This window comes from Papilio polytes, unplaced genomic scaffold, assembly GCF_000836215.1.
Source record: "Papilio polytes unplaced genomic scaffold, Ppol_1.0 DF823731.1, whole genome shotgun sequence".
NCBI lineage: Eukaryota > Metazoa > Arthropoda > Insecta > Lepidoptera > Papilionidae > Papilio > Papilio polytes.
In genome coordinates this window covers 2,936,308-2,957,194 of record NW_013525473.1, presented here as the reverse complement: position 1 = coordinate 2,957,194, position 20,887 = coordinate 2,936,308, and the positions used below count along the sequence as shown (strand labels likewise).

At 32.4% G+C, this 20,887-nt stretch overlaps 2 protein-coding genes across 5 annotated transcripts; one reads left to right on the top strand and one right to left on the bottom strand.

Annotated features, from left to right (window-relative positions):
- Window positions 1–1,991: 1,991 nt before the first annotated feature.
- On the top strand, window positions 1,992–6,759 carry LOC106103634 (putative sodium-dependent multivitamin transporter). 4 transcript variants are annotated; one of them, XM_013283424.1, is made up of 11 exons: window positions 1,992–2,661; window positions 3,057–3,159; window positions 3,395–3,516; window positions 3,589–4,151; window positions 4,221–4,317; window positions 4,571–4,735; window positions 4,885–5,042; window positions 5,229–5,433; window positions 5,512–5,706; window positions 6,035–6,199; window positions 6,538–6,759. In XM_013283424.1, the coding sequence occupies exons 2-11, from the start codon at window positions 3,102–3,104 to the stop codon at window positions 6,550–6,552; spliced, it is 1,743 nt and encodes a 580-aa protein (XP_013138878.1). In that variant the 5' UTR covers window positions 1,992–2,661; window positions 3,057–3,101; the 3' UTR covers window positions 6,553–6,759. The 4 variants fall into 4 exon arrangements, with proteins under 4 accessions (XP_013138878.1, XP_013138882.1, XP_013138879.1 ...); XM_013283425.1 differs by lacking the exon at window positions 1,992–2,661 and adding an exon at window positions 2,668–2,979; XM_013283426.1 differs by lacking the exon at window positions 1,992–2,661 and adding an exon at window positions 2,668–2,979 and having other exon boundaries at window positions 3,057–3,163.
- On the bottom strand, window positions 6,754–18,340 carry LOC106103633 (centrosomal protein of 290 kDa-like). Its single transcript, XM_013283423.1, has 32 exons — window positions 17,531–18,340; window positions 17,043–17,115; window positions 16,661–16,923; window positions 16,442–16,577; window positions 16,227–16,363; window positions 16,030–16,140; window positions 15,635–15,916; window positions 15,379–15,566; window positions 15,017–15,292; window positions 14,805–14,932; window positions 14,559–14,733; window positions 13,614–14,443; window positions 13,299–13,458; window positions 13,089–13,227; window positions 12,829–12,938; window positions 12,445–12,621; window positions 12,099–12,360; window positions 11,776–12,022; window positions 11,026–11,692; window positions 10,723–10,857; window positions 10,524–10,629; window positions 10,180–10,353; window positions 9,861–10,057; window positions 9,536–9,685; window positions 9,215–9,349; window positions 8,790–8,944; window positions 8,469–8,641; window positions 8,091–8,245; window positions 7,785–7,912; window positions 7,387–7,484; window positions 7,000–7,137; window positions 6,754–6,846 (listed from the first exon to the last, which is right to left on the bottom strand). The coding sequence occupies exons 1-32, from the start codon at window positions 17,711–17,713 to the stop codon at window positions 6,781–6,783; spliced, it is 6,354 nt and encodes a 2,117-aa protein (XP_013138877.1). The 5' UTR covers window positions 17,714–18,340; the 3' UTR covers window positions 6,754–6,780.
- Window positions 18,341–20,887: the final 2,547 nt, after the last annotated feature.

The window sequence follows — 20,887 nt, the reverse complement described above, 5'->3', positions numbered from 1 at the left end:
TAGAGTCCTTCAAGAAGCGAGCCTATAATTTTCTCAAAGGCCGGCAACGCATCTGTAGTTCCTCTGGTGTTGCGGATGTCCATGGGCGTCGTTGACCACCTTGTTGTTCACGCCGCTCGTTTCGCCCTTTTAATAAAAAAAAAAGTTGTGCGATATTTAGCCAAAAGTGCGCGCCCGCTCTTACACTTTATGACTAGGCAAATACTAAAGCGAGTATTAAATTGAACAATAATGCTGCCACATCATATCTTAAGATTATCATGAATATTTGTAAATCATTGACTAAAGTGTAGAACGTAACAGAATTATTTAAATTATTATTATTAAAACAAAAAATCACCTATTATTTATTCTAATGTGATAGTTACTTAATACAATAAGCATCAAGGCTGTACTTATATACTGAATGGACTTATATGTATAAAATAATTTGCAGTAATATATAATTGTTATGTAGAAAGTTATTTATATAGCTGTGATAGTGAAAATTTATTGTAACAATAAAATAACAAAATTAAAATAAAGCATAGAAAATTGATCTTCATATTTAGTTTATTTAATCGTTTTTTAATAATGTTGATTTACACAATAAGTTAAGTGCGTTTTATTGGACACGAAAGTAAAAATATGTTAGCAATAAAAATAATATGTTAATGTACTTTATTTCAGTACTTAATTTGCCGTCAGTTCATAATATGTCTGGTACGATTGTAAACTAACAAACTTATCAATAATCTAAGTGTAACAACTGTATATCTCAAGATACAAAATAATCGATTTAGGGCCTATCCCACCACTGGCTGATGAGGCTCAGATAACTTAAACATGATGTCATTGTCAGATAAAGTACCAAAATCCGATATTTCCATCACATATTTTATACGTTGGATTTTTATCTGACAGTTAACAAGAATTGTGGGACAGGCCCTTAGTATCAGTATTTAAAGTAACATTTTCACTGCCAAAGTTCAAAGTTATTCAAGGCTACGAACACGCAACAAGCTTTCAAACTTTAATCCCAACGAAAGTTCCTCGAAAAAGTACGAGGTCTCTTACATATGAATGTACTTTTAACATAAATAGAAGTATGTAATGTGTAGGAAAAAGTATATATCATTGTGAAATCTAAGATAACCTCTTTAGTATAATTCAGGAAGAGATGGTGATGACAGACCAAACATTATTTCAATATTTTTAAATAATATATATGTAATTAATAATAAAAGACAATACAAAACCAAACGATGGTCTAAATCGCGATAATATATGTAAGTGCTTGTTAATAAATAAGCTTTATTCCAGTTTAAGAACAATCACAAATCTCTGAATACCTATTTTAGTTTCATAATGTCCCATTTTCCTTAAACTACCATTATTGTAATGTGTTATTCAGTAATAATCTTACAGATTGAAAACAATTTACATCTAATTAATACTTATTTTCAATATTGTAATTTGATTTTACTTTCACAAAACCTTCGGACCTTTAGATTTAATATATTCTAAAGCATATGCAAATGTATCATTAATTTGTCAATGAAAATAGTTAAAACCAGATTTACAACAAATGGTACCTTTGATGCAAGAAAATCAAAAGATGTAAAGATTAAGATGTAAAGTTATTTTCGCTGATATTTGTGATTTTTTAATCTCTTAATTTAAGTTTAATAAATGTAATAATTAAATAGATAATAGTTAAAAGATTACATCTGGTAACACTATATTTGGAATGATGGACGGAATAGTTTTTGTTAAAAACCTTGGTATAGTTGATCACTTGTACCTCAGTTTGGTATTAAAAACAGTATATTTTTTTATCAGAATCAACTTTAATATCCATATATTTATAGAACTTTTAAAAAATTGTATACATTAAATGTCTGTATTTCTTGTTTTATTTTATGGTTAATCATACGATCATATCTTGCAATTTTTTTTTAAAGATAGTTTTAAAATAACCTCTAGCAAAATGTTCCAAGCATTTAAAATAACAAGAATACCTTAAAAAAGCTATTTAAAAATTCTTTAAGAACAAAAAGGACACTCAAAATCTTAATAACATGTCAGTTCAGAATAATCATCTTTTTATAGCAACAAAACACAGTTCAAAGAAACAAGAAAGCATCATTGAAAATAACTTAAACTTTTCTTGTTGTAACAAGAAACGTGATTTATTGTGATGCTTATACGAATTTTAGTCCTACCGAGAATGTTAGAAAATGTTGATTTCTTTTTTCATCTTCCGTGAACTGAAGGGTCCGAAAATAAAATGTAATAGAACACAGACATTGCATCATGGTATGGTGTTCTTTTTTTAAAATTTAATCTTAATGATTAATAGCTCGATGTTATGTTCTGTTAGTTTTACTAAAACTTACTTTAAAATTAAAATAGCAATTATGTTATAAAAATTGATAGGCTAACAAAGTGTCAGGTGTTTGTCAGAATAATATTACAAATTAGGTACTATTAATAAAGATGGGGGTGCTAAATATTGGTGGATTGTACAAAACATTTTGGAACAACAAGGAGGACGAAGTAGACTGTGTATTAAATATGGAGTTACACTAATTGTCGTAATAAGGATGGAAAAAGTACAAAAAGCATGGTGTGTCACGACCGAAAAGGGGAAATCCGTATTACCAACTCTGCAGGATTAATGTGAGTGTATTAATACACATTGATTTTAAAACATTTCGTAATTAAACAGTATCTTCTGTGCAATATTTCCAAGAAATGCAAATTGTATAATTTATATTTGGGACAAAATTGTCAGCAACAATAAAAATACGTAGGTAAAAATATGTTTGTTGTATAGAAATGGATTAAAACAATTGACGACCTTTGCATTCTTGTGATATTGTAGTTATAATATGCATGAATTATTTATGAATAACATTTATACGCCATAACGTGAGATGCAGTATGTGTTTAGTCTCGCAAGGTACTTGACTTAAAACGATAAAAAATAATCTGACGGTATTCTAATTTTTTGCAATTAATTTTACTAGATGTAATGTTTTGTCTGTTGTTTAAGATAAGTTATGATGTTTTAGATAAAAGATAAAAGGATAGCCGATAAATGTTTACGATTGAGTAGTATGTTTTTACTTGTCTCGTGTGACGAATGTAACCAATTATTAAATTGTTTCAACGATTACAAGTAAGTAAAACATTTTTTGTTTTAACACTGATTTAATTAAATTCTTTTAAGTATATAAGCATAATGTTTGTATTCAAAAGTATTACGGAAAATCATCTCTGATTTTTCGAACTCTACTGGGGCTTAAGGGCATTGTTTGTCGTATCTCAAATGAAGATCATCTTGCTGTTGGCTCTGGTTTGAAATCTTTTAGATTTTTTACTTTCTTGCTAAAGTCCTTGTCTTTTTCAGTAAAAATGGAGAGGTCAGTCTTCAAACCAGTGGATTACGCTATTATGACAGCATCAGTCGTGATATCCATTGTTATTGGACTCTATTTTCGGTTCAGTGGCGGCAAACAGAAGACTAACGAGGTTTGGATAACACTTTTGTTTTGTTTAATGAAACGTGAAACAGAAAAACATTGATTTTTCCTTTGGTTTCAGGAATACTTATTAGCTAATCGAAACATGTCTATACTTCCTATTGCGGTATCTTTGATGGCATCGTTCATGTCTGCTGTAACTTTACTCGGAGTTTCCGCTGAGAATTATTACTACGGAATGATATTCGTGATTGTTAATTTAGGATATGGACTTGGGACACCAATAGCTTGCCAGTTTTACTTGCCAGTATTTTTTGGATTACAAAAGACAAGCGCATATGAGTATTTGGAGTTGAGGTTTGGCCCAACTATACGGATACTTGCGTCATTAACGTACGCTTTGCAGATGATCTTGTACAGTGGAGTGGTGTTGTATGCACCATCGATTGTTCTGGAAACTGTTACTGGATTGACAAGAATCGTATCCATTCTAGTTGTAGGCTTAGCTTGCACTTTATATTCAACTTTAGGAGGCATGAAAGCGGTTGTATTTACTGACTTACTTCAATCATTACTAATGCTTGCAGCCGTCGTAAGCGTTGTTGTGTTTACGTCATTAGAACTTGGAGGATTTCTTCAAATATTTAAAATTGCCAATGAAGGAGGCCGTTTAGATTTTTCAAAGTAAGTGAAACGTGATAGTAATGTTTACTAAATTAAGTTTTTGCTGAAATTATAAATTTTTGTCATCAGTTTCAGTGTAGACCCAACTGAGAGACATACCTGGTGGTCGCTCCTCATAGGTGGCATTATCAATTTCTTGTCATTGTATGCAGTCAACCAAACTCAGGTATTTTTTTGCAATTTAATAGAGACTTGGTGCTTTTTATTAGTCTACAGCGGTCGATAGGCAAATTATAGGCGGCTTCTGTGATACTGAACCTCTACGACCTTTATGCATCAGCAATGATGAACAACAAAAAAATAATCTTGGGCAGAAATTTTTATTAAGAAACTCTAAATAAAAAAAAAAACCTACTTATGTCAGTGTTAAAAATTGATCCTTCAGTTTAACTAGAGTCAACTATTGTCGTTTGTTTTAGGTGCAACGTCTACTAACTGTGAGTACTCTAGAACGATCAAAGCGTTGCCTGTGGTGGAGCTGGCCGGTGCTTTGTGTCCTCAGCCTGGCGACCTGTGTCAGCGGTCTCGGGATATACGCCGTCTACAAAGACTGTGATCCATTTACAACTGGAAAAATTACTGCGGTTAGTACGCACCGTAATGTTCGTTTGCATTTTAAAGTGCTAAAGCTTTGCTATGAATGGAAATTGGTATACTCTTATTTTTAGTCATTGTCCTTAATAAACTAATAAGGAGATTATTTTTTTAAATCAATTTAACTTGTTTTGTGTAGATCGACCAGTTGCTGCCCTACTACGTGGTGCACGCGATGGGCGCTGCGCCAGGCCTCGCCGGGCTGTTTGTGGCAGGAATATTTAGCGCCTCTCTCTCCACCATATCGTCTTCTTGCAATTCCCTTGCTGCTATTACACTATCAGATTATGTTGGCAGGTATGAGTAAAATACTAGTATATTAATCAGAACAGATTTCGCTGAGTTACTTCCGTATTTAGAGTCGTTCAATGTTCACTTAAGTAGTAGATATATTGGAGCGTTTTATTGTACTCGTATTTAATGAGAACCAATACAATTTCAATTTTGTTGATATGAGTTTACCGCTTTACTTGATACTTCTAGATGGTGTCGAGTGAGTTCATCATCTACACTCTGGCTGACGAAGTTGGCAGCGTGTGGGTACGGCCTGCTGTTCTTGACGTTGGCGTTCCTCGCGCAGTACTTGGGCGGCGTGTTGCAGTCCGCTATGACTATCTTCGGCGCTGTCGGCGGACCCCTGCTAGGAGTCTTCACACTGGGAATGTTCACAACATTTGCTAATGAACTGGTTAGTATGTGCATTGTACATTATATGATCTTTGTACTGCCGTAATCATTTCGAATTCCTGCATGATGATATTTTCAGGGTGCTTCTATAAGTCTACTGAGTGGTCTATCATTGACATTATGGATATCTTTCGGAGGGCCTCGACCTCCGCTAGCCAAGCTGCCGGTGTCTGTTGAAGGTTGCAGTCATAACGTAACCATGCTAATAGCTGCGACAACTGCTACGAGCGACTACTTCTATCTGTATCGAATATCTTATATGTGGACAGGTTTGGTAAGTATTTATACGATGGAAACGATCGATCGTTTGGTAAACTTTCTTTTGTAATAAAACTAGCTTACGCTCGCGACTCCGTACGCATGGAATTAAAAAAAGTGTGTAGCCTATGTACTTTTCAAGACTATTTACGTCTATGTCAAATTTTATCGAGCTATTAGAGTTATCGTCTGTTAGAATAATCAGCCGTTTAGGCTGAAAACTCTAACAGACATCCATCCATCCATCTAAAACTTTCGCATTTATAATATTAGTAAGATTGGGTGAGGGGAATGAATAGGAAGAAAAATACGTTGAAAGTTGTAATTTTCTTGTGTTTATACAGATTGGCTTGGTGTGGGTGTTGTTGGTTGGCTCGGTGATATCACTACTGGTGCGTCACCAGCAGCCCTGGCAGAGAGCCGGGAAACCACATCCAGACCCCGCGCTATTCACACCACCGCTCGCTAAGAGATTAATCGCCAGATATGACAACAAAAACACTAACAAGGTAAGATGCTATGAGTAAGTGAATTAATTTTTTTACTTTGTAAATAACTGCCTTTCACTCGCGATTCCAACAGCGTGAAATCGACTTCCAGACTCTCTACATCTATGCTAAATACCGGGATCTGTTTAACCCTTTAGGCTACAAATTCTAACTAACATCCAATCTAAGTAACATCCATCCAATCAAACTTTCGCATTTATAACATCAGTTAGATTTATATGTGGTTTGAGGTAGCCAATAACAAAATTACAATGAAATATGTGTTTGATTTCTATTGAAATCATCATTTTATATTTATTGATACGATAGTTACTTATAAGTTTATTTTTTTATTTCAGTCTACCGAAGAGTAACTACCAAGCCAACGGGATATACCTCAAGATCTGAAAGTCTACTAACAACGTTTTTGGTGACTATTGGACAAAAAACATACAAAGATAAGTTTTAAACGTTATTTATTAACGATGAAATATCAGAGTTTCACAAAGTATGAACACGTTATACAAGGACAAAAGGATTTGCTTAATCTACAATATAATAAAAGTAATAAAGAACACGCTTATGTCGTAAATCAAGATTCATTAGTCCGATACCGAATCTCTTTTATAATCCGTCAACTCTTCTAATTGTCGACGTAGAAATGCATTCTGAAAATAAAAAATAAAATAAAACATTTAGTTTTAGTTGATGCATCGTTACGTTACGTCTATGAAAAGGTTATAACAATACAAAATAGTAATATGTAAATCATCGTAGCGCGCAAAAAATAGTAAAAAACAAATAAATAAATAAAATCAGACCTCGTTTAGTAACTCATCTTCTCTTTCAGCGGCGATCCTCAGCATGTCTTTAGAGCGTTCAAGTAGAGAATCTTTCTCTTGTATACTTTTCTTCAAATTTGCTATCTCAGTTTTACACGACTCTAGCTGACTTCGAGTCTGAAATTATAATAAAAATATTAACAAGGGCTATCAACATAAAATTATCATTTGTGTTAAATATTATACTAGCTTTTTCCCGCGACTTTCTCTGTTTGTAGTAGTCTGTATTCTGCCAGACTATGCTCTACATGTGTGTGTAATTTAATTGAAGTTAGGTGAGCCGTTTAGGCTGCAAACTCTAACAAACATACACCCATCTATCTAAACTTCGCATCTATAATATTAGTGAGATGATAAGATTGTTACCTTATCGGATCCGTTGCGGCCGCTAGTTGGTCGAGAATCTACTCGCTTTATGTTCGTTGGTGACGATTTTTGTTCCGCTTGCAGTTTGCTCACCAAACCTGGAAGAATTCCACCAGTTAAATTACGCGGGAAGTTAACTCCGTTATTTATTGTACGCATAGGATAATTAATAGGAGAGCTATCGCAGGATACATTTTGTCACGTGTTTAAGAGCGAGCCTAAAACTTTGACTAAACTATCGCACAGCTGTTATGCGTTTGTCGATTGTTTTGCAGCCAATTCAACTGTTTAGTTGCACAACAAGACATCGAGTAGTGTGCGTATCTCTAGAGACTAAACAATTGTGCGATGGTTTAGTCAAAGGTGTGCGTGACATCTTAGTGTGACAGTTGTCATACCTCTAAGCGTGAGCACGGTCTGCTCGAGGTCGTTGACGCGGTGCTGATGCGCGGTGGCGGGCGCGCTTTCTAGAGAACTAACGCGCAGTGTCAACTGACTGTTCTCTTCCTTCAGCATGTTGCAATAGCTTACACAAAATATTACGATTAGTCAAAATTTACAGATGCTTATAAATAGAATAAATTTTCACTTTAAATTGCCACTTTTGTAAGCATAATTTGACGTAGGCACAGAAATTTGAATTATTACGTTTAAAAAAATGATTAGGAGAAAGATGTCAATGTTTGTTTCTTCATACTACTTACCTCTTCCAATATTCCAGTTCTGGTTTAACTTCTTGTGTGTAGGGAGATCGTATTTGTGTTTCAAGTAAGGTCGACTCCAGTTTCAATACTTGACCCTTCAGTGAAGTTATTTCTGCAAGAGCTTTTTCGTATTCGGAAACTAGCGGCTCGTTACCCTAAACAATAATTATTTGATTAAAAGAACGCTGTCTAAACATCAATTATGTACATATATTTAAAAAGTACACATGTAACTAAGTTAGGTAATTATTGAGCAATATGAGCAATTGAACAATATATTAATTTAAAGTTGTCTTGTTGTTTCCAAACCGATTTCTTTGTCTTATAGTTTTACATTTATATGTGCGTTAGTACAAATATGCAGATCTGTATGCGTACTTTTTCAGCGACTTCTAGTGCCACGATGCGTCTCTGTTGAGCTTCTATCCGTTCAAGCAACGCTCGCGTCGAAACCGGCACTGTCTGCATCTCGTTGGGATCATATTCGCTTCGAGACATACGCTTCTCAGAAGCTTCTCCATCTTGTTTCTCTCTCGCAGACAGCTTGTCATCTGAAAAATAAGTATAGTACTTTACCATTTTCTATGAAAACATTAAGTCTGAAGTTTAAAAAAAATCTTGCGACACCCCTGCCTTACTTTTTAACTAACATAGAGTATAGATGTCAAAGGCAGTGAGAAATCAACATCAAATACATACTTTTAGGTTCAGATAATCTGGACAAGAGCAAGCGTTTTTCCTTCTCCAGTCTTGCAACAGCAGACCGCGCCATGTTCAATCCGGCTTCTATTTTATTAACTTCTTGACATTTCTCTTCGTATCGTGCTTGCCATCGTTCCGACGCTTGTTGAGCTCTTAAGTAAAATAAATTTTATATAGTATACACCTCCTTTGAATATATTGCATTTCCGCATATTGTTCCTTTTGTTTCTACTCGACACATAACGGACTAAGCGTGATATTTTTTTATTTTTTCGTAATCGTAGGCTTGTTAATTATTTTTGTACGTTCGTCTATGTCTAAAAACAGGGTGTTAAAACAAATATTCAATGCAGTATAGATATAAACGTATAACGTTTCTATTAAAACATAGATTCTTTTAAAATGGCTACGGCTGTGGCAACCTCTTCCATTTGTCCCAGAGTGCGACAGAGGAGTTGTTGTCTCGTCGCGCGCTAGTTAGCTGCGCCTGGAGCGTTGCTATCTTGTTGTGCAGCGCCGTTGACTCCGCGCACACCGCTTTGCTTCCCGATGTGCTTCTGCAATACAAGTTACAAAAACTAAAAAACAAAATCAAGTTATCATCTATTCTAACTAAATACTGGGATATAGCTGGATCATAAAATGGAAACAGCACAGGTTACAATTAGGTGGATTTTGAGTTTTTTGGAATGTGAGGAAATGACTGTCATTCCGCAATATCGCATTCTAACGTTAGTGCTTACATTCTAAATACTTGGTTCTTGAGATTTTGGGCGTCTAATCGAGATCTTCTCTCCCTTGCTGCGATAGCTTTGATCTGCCGACGCAATACACCGTTTTGTTTAGCGAGCAGTTGTTTCTCTCTTCTCAAACGCTCTATAACTGGCTCTTGCCTGGAACATATTAACGAAAAGACTTTAGTAGAATAGACACTGTCAATATGACTAATCATATGTTAGAAGACCAATCAGCTTAGTTTATGGAGCACTAATTTTCAATCGACTATTATTTTACTAAATCAATGCGTTTACTCGCAAAAACTACTTTTATAGAGAAGACTAATTTTACCAAATCATGGTGGACGTCGACATTTTAGTAAAATCATCTTGCATGTCGTGAAAATCGATGGTGGAATCGAACTTTATTTCCAGTCTGTCAGAGCCTTGTTGTGAAATGTCGCTCGCTTCTTCAACCTCTACGATAGCCGAAAGATCGAAGCTTGGATCTTGTACGGATATCATTGTTTGCATATTCATTATTTGAGTCTGAAATCATATTATAATCCTCAAATCCAAGGATCAAAATTTACGGTAATTTGTCATTAATGTCATTAAAATACTTTGTTTCGAACATACGATATTATAGGAAATACACTAATTCCACTAACCTTCAAGTTATGTACGACTGATCGAAGTTGTTCAATTTGAGAATCTTTTTCCGCTAATTGTTTAACGTGTAACGCTTTCTGTTCCGAAAGTTGTGTGCGCAATTCTATGTGCTCGCGCTGAGTTTCATTTAATTGCATCAACCAATGCTGGTTTTCGGCTTTGTATGATTCAACCTGTAGCATAAACATGACAGTGGAAAACAATAAGAATATTTTTGTCTTAGAGTACACTTAGCATTAACAAGAGGATTTGGTCATGTCCCGTTTGCTCGTCTAGCAAAGTTTATAATACTGTGATTGCTGCTTAGGAACACATTCCTTTGTATTGTTAATATAACACTCACCTCATGATTATGTCGTTCCTTTAACTGTAGACCCATTTGTTCCATTTTTTCAAGTCTTTCTGCTGCTAAATTCTTCCAACGCTGGAGCTCACTTTGATAACTAACACTAATATACAAATAAATATTTGTAAGTTACCACAAAGTTTAACACAAACATTAATAATCCCCAACAATAAAGATACCGATAGAAATAACTCACACTTCTCTTTTACAATCTTCTAGACTATTTTCTAATTTAAAACACTTGTTTTCTAGATCTGCATTTTTTAATGTGTATTTTGCAATATTTTGTTTAGCAACATCATCAATGCATCCACCCACAGTACTCGCTTTTCTGTAATAAATAATAGTTTTATAATTTACATCACAGCAAGATCATCTTTATCTAAAAAGTGTCATGTAACATGATTGATGGCAATTACTGAGAATTTTAAAATTATGAATCACGAAGGAATTTTATAACAGTTTTTGTAAGAATATTTCTATACCATTTAAACAATACCTGTCTATTTCAGTCTGCAAAGCTACAATTTTTGATTTTAATGTTTTAACATTTTCATAGTTGTCATTTCTTTCCCTATCTAATAGTTGTTTATATTCGGACATAATGTTATTCTTTTCCTTTTCTATACTCTGAACACTTTCTAAAAGCGATTGCGTTTCTTCCTTTGCCGCTTTTCTAATTTTGTTGCACTGTTCTACATGTGATTTTTTATAATCTTCAATTTCTCTTCTTAACAATTCAGCAGATTTTTGAAGTTGCTCATTAAGTGAAGTTAGTTTTGTATTTGTCTCTTCAAGATTTTGTATTTTAATATTTAAGGCTTTATTTTCTTCGTTAACTGATACAATTGTTTTTTCACGTTTCTCTGATTTTGATAAACAATCGGATAGTTTCTTTCTTGTTTCGTTATTTGCCATTTCAAGTTTATGTATATGTTGTTTTAATTCACTTGGCATACTATCGTTTTCTGTTTGAATTAGTTTATTAATTCTTTGTATATTTGCAAGGTTCGTTTGTATAGCCACATTTGTACGTTCTGAATTTATAAATTTTATCTCAGGAAAATTTGTTAAAGTGGCTACAGATTTCTTTTCATTGGAATTGAAATTTATTTGATGTGTCAATTGGGTTGTTCGTGGTTTTGGAAGGGTAAACGTTCCACTTTCTAGAAAATATAAAATGCATGTTATTGTAAATGGTATTGTCTGAAAACATAAATAGATTAATACTAGTTTTGCATATAGTAACCTTTGGTACTCGATCCAATATCCGAATCAGACTGCGAGTCTTCAGATTCAATGTCAATGTCCTTAATAATATTGATATTTTTCTCTTTCGGGATATTTACTTCACTGTAAGTATCCGTCAATCCGTGGCTTACGGTAACGAGAGTTTTATCAAGAGCATTGCATCGTTCTAATAAGGTTTTGTTTGCTTTTTCCAAAGCCTGAATTTTATTTTTGCAATGTTCTAATTCTCTCGCTTGAGTGTTGAGCTGAAAATTCATAAAGTTTAGATTATAAAGAATAAGAGACAATATTAATAATTTTACGAAATGAATTCACAATTACCGATACTGTTAATTGTAATTTATGTGGGCAATTCTTGATATCTTCAGAACAATTTCCGCTTGTTAAATTTAATATTTGATCATAAACCGTATGTTTAGTCATTAAACTGAATCGTATGTCTTCGATTTCAGTAATTTTTTCATCAATAACGTTAGTTTTATCCGAGAGATCTTTTAAACCGTTAAGATAATTTTCAGCAGAAGTTAAAGGTAAAGCTCCTTGATATTCCAGTCTTAGAGTTTGTAGAACTTCATGCATATATCTAAAAACAGTTTGTTGTATGAAATAGATTTTGTTGATTAATAGATTTTTACTATTTTATCCATTTAACGAATATATTCAATACCTGAATTTATTTTCATGCTTAATTGTTAGCATTTCTAATATCTTTTGTTGAGCTAATAATGCTTCATCTGCATTTTCTCGCATTTCTTTTTCTCTATTTAGATACTGTTTGAGACTTTCCGCTTTTTGATGTCTTTCACTAGCTTGTAGATGGGCTACCAATAATTCATTACTTAACCTTGAAGCAAAAATGCATCATAAAAACTTTAAAACCTTAATTTTATTGAGTAGTGTAAATTAAAAACATTTATACCAGTAAAATAAAATAATAAAGGCGTTTGGATTAAGGCTAATTGATATTTTCGAGGAATATCAAATTAATCGAAGCCAAAGTAACAAAAATAACAGTAATTATTTTATGAACGATATTGAAAAAATCTTATACCGTGCAATAACCGCTTTGTTATCTCCGACCGACTGTAGATCTAGTATTTGATGTCTTAACAAGTTTATTTCTGTTTCGTAGTTTAATCGACTGTATCCATTATGTTGTAACTATAATAAATAAAACAATCAATTGCTTATTTTTAATTTCCATGATAAACTAGCTAAAACGAGTACTATACTAAAAAAAATGTAGAATGTGTTATTGGATTAAATTTTTTTGTTATTGGATGTTACTTTGCGTACTGAGTAGTAACTGACCTGAGACATGACGACATCGTACTGCGTTTGGATTTCAAGAAATTTGTCTTTCAGCTGTTTGTTTTCTTCATTTAATTGGTGTAAGGTTTTTTTTAAACAACTTATTTCCTCCTTTGTTTCTGATGCTAAAGTATTATCACTAAAAATAATTCATGTATAATGAAAATGTTGTAATTGTAAAATAGTAATTGAGTAGGAAATGAAACTTACATAATATTAGCTTGTAACTCTTGTAATTCTGTATTCTTGTTAGAGAGTAATTCTATTAGTTTGTTTTTTGTTTCTAACTCCGGACCACCATCTTGATCAAGGTTTTGAGGAGCTGTCATTTCTGCTTTAGAATCATTATTTTTGCCTTGGTTTTTAATATCTGTGGGAAAGTAGCATTTTGCTATATTAGGAAAAGTATTTATTTCTGTTGAACATTGACACATAACATCGTATTCTCATATATTTCATCTTTCTATCCTTGTGGATATATATTATTAAAAAGAATTGATGCTATTTAGATATTCATGCACTTACTGTTTGAATTTTGAGATATCTTCGTAGCTGTCTCTTTGGCATTTATTTGATCGTTCTTCGAGTTCTTGCTTTTATTTGATTCGTTATTCATTAAATCCGAGTTTAGTTGTCGTCGATATTTTGTTATGATTTCATTAAGCATCTTATTTTGTTTCCAAAATAAATCCTCTGGCATAGAGCACCGTATTTTTTCGGTAAGATTTACGATTATTATCATTAAGTTTTGTATTTGCGTTTCAAATTTTAAAGTAGATTTTAATTTCTCCTTTTTATTTTCTAGAATCTCATTGTTGATATTTTCGTAAGATGTTCTAATATTCTTATATATTTCTTCTAGATAAATACATTTTCTTTCTAAAAACGATATATTAGGGCTACTAACTAATCCAGCCGAAATATCACTGTTATCTTCATCTCCGTGTGTAATGTTTGACATTTTTAAGTTTTCAATTTGGGCTTTGTAATTTTCTTCTTGAATTAACCATTTGCTTTTTTCGTCTGATGTGCTTATTGCAATTTCTGTCATTTTATCAAATAACATTTCATATTTGCTTCGGAAATATATGAGAGCATTTTTAACCTCCTGATCGTATAAAGAATTTCGATTTAAGCTTACTTTTTCTAATGCTGCATTATTTTGCAAATCGATTTCATTATTTTCGGCATCAAAAATGTATGCATTTGAAATACCAAAATTGTTATTATAATCATCTCTTTTTACTTCTGGTCTCGTCTTCATTTTGCTTTCTAATTCATTCACTTTAGATTCCATTTCGGCACACTTTTGAGATTCTTTTGATAACTGGGTCATTAAAGTAAATACTTCTTTTCTGGAAACAAAAAGACGGGTTTGAAGGAAGAAAAAGGAAAATCATAACTGTATTTTATTACTTGTTATTTTTGAACCATTAACAGTGTAGCTTATATTGTATACGATAATATTACCTTGATTGTTGCAGAGCTGTTAATAGGGCATCTTTGCCACCTAAGGCAGCTTTTAGTTGCAAAGTGGTTGCGATGTGAGGAGCAAACCAACCAGCAGCATGTCGGGCTTCTAAGGCACATAAAACAGCTTCTAAACTGGGGCATTCGAAAGCTAAAACTCCTGTTGAACTCTCACCTGGAGAATAAATAATTTTTTTTTTACGGTTAAGGACCAACATTAAGGTATTATAAATTTTACTGTCTTACAATTGTCTTTTAAAAAGTTGAATATTTCTTGAAGTCCTTTACGTAGACCTTCATTTTCTTCAATAAGGATTTGAACGTTGATATCTTCATTTCCGTTTTCTTTTACATCTCCGTTTTTTCCTTCCACTCTGTAATAAAGTGTACATATATTTTCATAACAAATATTAAGCACTCAACAAGAAAAACTAAATTTAATTACAAATAATAAATACAATATTTCTCCTTCAACGCTTTGTAATTTTTCATTGTTCTTTCTCTTTGTGTTACTATTATTGTTTGAAATACTCTGCTCCTTAGTTATGATCAATCTTTCATATTTAGATATTATTTCGTTCTGTTCTCGAATTTTCATTGCTAGCGTTACCAGTTCATTCTCGATTGCTTGATTTTCTTTACTTAATGTTTTATTTGCTTCTTTTAAGTTGTGATATTCAAGTAAAATGCCTTCAGTTGAGATTTTTTCATCTTTACTTAAATTAAATCGTCTCCTATAATTAAAAAAAATATGCAATATAAACTATGAACATATTACTGTAAACTTAAACAAATTAATTTTGAGAAATGCTTGAGTTACCTCATCGTTTCATTTTCAACCTGCAAATCGTTCACAACTTGAGTGAGATTATTGATATCTTTTACCAAAGACTTAATACCTTCATCTTTTACCTCAAGTTGTTGCTTTTTACTTTTAAATGCTTTCATCAAAGTATTTATCCCATCATCGGATTGCAAGAGGCTGAGTTCAGAAGATAATTCTAATACCTTGAAACATGTTATAAAATGGTAAAATAATTAAATCAACTGAAATTTTTACGTTAAAAATTACAAACCTCTTTTTCTCTCATAAGTAACATTTGTTCTGTACTTTGTAGATTCGCAATTAGTTTTTTTAATTTTTTCTTCAACTCGTTTATCATTTTACGTTCTTTTCCATCGTCACTTTCATTTTTAACATCTAAATCAATATTCTGGGTCTCTTCAAGTAATGATTTCAGTTGCTTATTTTCAGTTTTTAAAACATCTATTATTTTAACCGAACGTAATATTTCCTTAGAAGCTTCTGCAAGTTTATCTCCTAATTCTTTTATTCGTAATTCTTCCTTACGGCTTTCCTTGATATATAAAAAAAACTTTTATAAGACTGAGTTCTTACGAAATTATATAAGTACATATAGTATAGGTAAACGAATAAAAATGAAAGGAAATAACAGCAAAATTAAGTTACTTGTTTTTCTTCCGCAAGTTTAGGTGCTGATCTGGTGTTTAACTCTTCTTTTAGCTTTTTATTTTCTGTTGAGAATTTTTCTATATCTAATCGTTGATTTTTAAGTAAATTCTAAAACAAAGATCAAGTAAGAGATTTTTTACCAACGATTTAAAAAAAAAAATCATTAACATCAAAGTGATAAATATGGCGACAACCTTCAAGTGTTGAATTTTTGTTTTAGCATCTTCGTGGACATTTTCTGTTTTAATGCCCTTAGAAAGAATTTCTTGTCTTAGTGTACTTATTTCGTCTAACAAATTCGATTTCGTTAGTTCCAAAGATCCAATAGTTTCTGAAATATGTAGAAATGTCAATAAAATATTTATCTAGCGCCCCCTTACCTCGGGTATATCTTATTAATTGTACTTACCTTTTATACGATTGTACTCATTACTTGAAGCTAGCAACTGTTCCGTCAAATCTTCTATTATTTTTGTCGCTTCTTTCAGTTTATCCTTAAGTATTGTAATTTTTTCTTTAAATTTAGTATTTTCTTCTTCCAATACCTGTAGTAATTAAATAAAAAGTTTTTTTTTTTAACATTGTTTAATTCTTTTATAATTTAAGTAGCTGTTGTATTCTAGCTTACCTTAACATATCCAAGTAGCTTTCTAATATGTTTGTTTTTCTGCACGATTTCATTTTGAAGTTGTGCTTTAGCATCTATTTCAGATAAGACGTCCGGACTTGATTCACTATCTTTGTCAATATCCATGGATTGGTCTTTGTATTTAGTTTTACGTTTTTCTAGTTCAGCTATATCCGCGTACAATTGTTCCAGAATATCTTTGTTTGCTTTAATCACTTCTTCTTGGTGTGAAATGGTTTCCAATGTATTGTCGGTACTTGCACCTAGGAGAAATATACTAACTCTATAAAGATATGTTTTTTGTAATAAAAATTAAGTGGACATAATGCGGACCTTAATCTGTTTGTGAAGAAATTATAAAAATAACAAAATTAAAATTTACCTGTATCGTTACGTAAATTCTTTTTGCTCTTTTTCCTATTAATACTAGTTAGCTCTCCTCGGACATTTTTAACCTGTTCAAATGAAAGCAGTAAGTTTTAAATGTCTCCTTCAAGTTGAATAGGAAATTAACATCTTAATAATTCAAATTGGCTCAGTGGTTTAAGCACTTGACTTGTTATCTACAGGTCTTGGGTTCGAATCCCGCCATGTACCAATGTGATTTTCGATTTTTCGAATTTTCGTATGTACATAATTGACCCGACGTTCTAACGGTGAAGGAAAACATCGTGATGCAAGGTGCACATATCGGCGAAGAAATTCAAAGTTATGTGTGAAGTCAACCAACCCGCACTAAGCTAACGTGGTTGACTATGGCCTAATCATCCTTTATTAGGGTAGGTTTCGAGCCCCTCGATGAGCTGGTGATGATGATGATGATGAATAATAAATATTTGAAACCTCTTTAATATTGGTTTAGGGTTTTACCTGTTCACTTTTATATTTAAGAATATCCTGGGCCAATCTGAAGAGAGTTTTTAAGTCGGAAAAGTTTAACTCAATATCGTCGACTTCCATCCATGACAGGCTTTCGCATAGTTCCTCCTTGTCTGCCTGAAGCAGTTCCTTCTGAGAGAAACTTAATATCTGCCTCCAATCAGTCTCCACCATGGTTTTACTTATCGCCTTTTCGATGACTGTATTGATTTCTATAACGCAATAACTTCGAAATGTTTGTGTTTGTATTTATGGCGTTGCTAAGCAACAGAAAAATAACAGTGTTGTCAGTATATAAAATTGGAATTTTAAATTAAACATTAGAAATAATAACTTTGTTTTTAATTCAAATTATGCATTTGATTTATAACAAAATGTAAAAGTTACTATTTAATAGTTATGTTTATAGATCCACATGGGTCTTTTGGCATCCGGAAATTTTGTAAACTAACATTGTCAATTTAATGTCAGGGTAATAGTGACATATTTTAACATAATTTGTCAGTTCTACTTGAACTTCTGTGTACTATTTTAATGTTATTCAATTAAATAAAACATGATGAAAAGTTCAAAGTAGTGTAAGAGAGGTTATTTTGAACGTGGGACATTATTTTATAGTGGAGAAGAAGCCTGCTGCGGTCCAGTAATTACATTTGAAAATGTAAATCATCGTGTGTCCGTTGTAACTGGAATGTGTTACCATTTGTTAATTCAAGAAATTCCGTAACACCCAAGGGGAAACATATAAAACATGTGTAAGAATTTCATGAAATTTTGAAAATGAAATCGAATTTAAAATATTTTTATACTGATGTTGTTTTATTACCTATTCATTTCAAATTTCTTCTCAAAAAGTACTTCCTTTTAAAATTTGCGTTTTTGATTTCAAAGGAAATAATTTCCCTTCAATATGGAAATATTACCAAGCAGGTAACCCCTAAATGCTCAGAGGTGCCCCCTTCTCAATCTCAAAATGGTACCACAATATCCACTATACCACTATATTCAATGTTTCAATTTTGTTATTTACTCTTGTGGCGTAAAAAAGTACTACATTGAGAGATAGTTTTATAGTTTTGGTTTGGAAAAATGAACAAGCTTTTCTCAAGTAAGCCCTTGGTAGATAATCTAGGACATATAAAGTATAAAAATCGTTTTGAATGCTCGTAAAATAAAACACATTTTATAAAAGATTATGTTTATTAAGTGTGATGATATAAAAAACAATAGCCGGTTAATGTTACATCTCATGTCGCGGTGTCAACAACAAAAATAAAAACATATGTGCATCTAAAAATAAATTAACAAAATTAAATACAACAAAATGTTAAAAAATAAAAAAGGAAACATCAATAGCGTGCGTACTAAAACAAGCTTTCACAAGAGGGCGAGAGATAGTCTGCTTTGGTTTAGAGATTATCTTACAATTACCACAAACATTCATTACAAAACCTATGGGGACTCTATCATTACAGTACAGGATTTAAACAACGAACAAGGTAAAGTAGGACAGGAGATACAAAATGGCCGATACATGGGTACAAAAACCAATGACTAGATACTGCTAAAGTCGTCGATACTGACAACATATGGGATATATTAATATAGCATTCCTAACCATACGTCGAATATATAATATCACTTATCTCAATTAAGCATACAAATTGTATTGTCAACGTTGCCAATTACACTCGCCCTAATGTTTCTTCGAACTTTACATAGAGATATGAATCTCATAGATACGTCATAATCATTTAATATTAATAACAATTTTTGTGCGTATAGTTTTAAGTAACTTAAAATATTACATATCAGATTACAGCTACTAGGAAACTACACATCGATATGGTTATGACGTATCTAGTCATATCTGTGAGTATTACATGCATATCGTGGTAACAGAATCTGATACCGATGCGATCTTGATACTTATGCGCTCTACGAATACGTTAGCTTTTATTAATAAAGCCGTTTCGAAGCCAATTCACAAAACATCAGAACTTTGTATTCACTCTTTAATGGTTAGATTCAAAGTTTGATTTTTGTATCGATAAGTGGCACTAATTCTTTACTAACTCTACGTTTATAGACTGTATTTTAAATACAAATCTTTCAAGAGTTTATCACATTTATTTTGATAAAGACAATACAAATAATGTATTTAGTGTTTAAGTGTTACTTTATTGACCGCGTAGAGTTAGAATAGAATAAGTGATAGGTAGAAAACTCGTTAGTAACATTTATGAGTATACCACACGCCCGGCTTCACTCTTTTAAAAGTTATTTTAAAAGAGGAGCTCTCATCCTCGCCTCCAATCATTTAAAATAAATAACTATATCTACCAAACAACTTTACAGGTATATAAGTATTTTTATTATTTTTTTTTTACAATTATACAACACCGTAATTATCCAATAACATATTCTTTGGGACGTTTAAAATAACTTTGGATAGCTTTGATTAGCAATATTGGTTTTCAAGGTTGACGAAGGACAATGAAGACTTTAGAACATACTGAAAGGAAAATCCTAATATGACTTATGATTAATATTTTAGAGCAAAATGGATAAAATATCGGGAAACTATTTGTACATGACAGTAAGATCTTACATTATTTATTTTATAAAACGTTATAAAAGTCATGGTTATGTTTTGGTAACATCATTTTTATTATATTTATACGAAGTTAAATATAAATCGTTACATAAAATTACAAAGATCTATTTTAACTACTCTAACATTGATGCGATATACTGTTACATAATCCAATAAGGTAATAAACATTAAACCACATACTGACGTAATATATTCATGTATACTTGACGTCGAAAACGATCACGGTTTTATACGTGGTCTAAAGTGCTAAATTATAAAAAGCTTCAATGTAGGTTAATATCGTATATGTTAAATTAAATTGTCCATTATCACCACTCATACGCACTTGGAGATATAAATTATTAAATAGTATATAGTTACATTTTAATTGTACACGGACGTATATCACACGCAAATCACTTTTAAGCCTCAGATAATAATTATAAATACACGTTCGACGTACATATTATAAACGATAGTAATGTGCGTGTGATATTTCGACATATAGAAAAGTTAAAAGAATCTTTTGCTCCTTGCGGGAACTGAAAATGTTAACCTTTGGCACGTTTTAATTTACATGTAGGTAAGAAATGTTTGTATGTCTGTGTGTCCTTGTGCGTATGCGGCGTGTGCGTGTGCGGAGTCAGTGCGAGCGACGCGCGCAGAATGTCGCGCGGCGCAACCGACGCAGCAGCGACGGCTGGCGCTATCAGATGCGCTCCACGTAGTTCCCTGTAAACATTTGTATATTA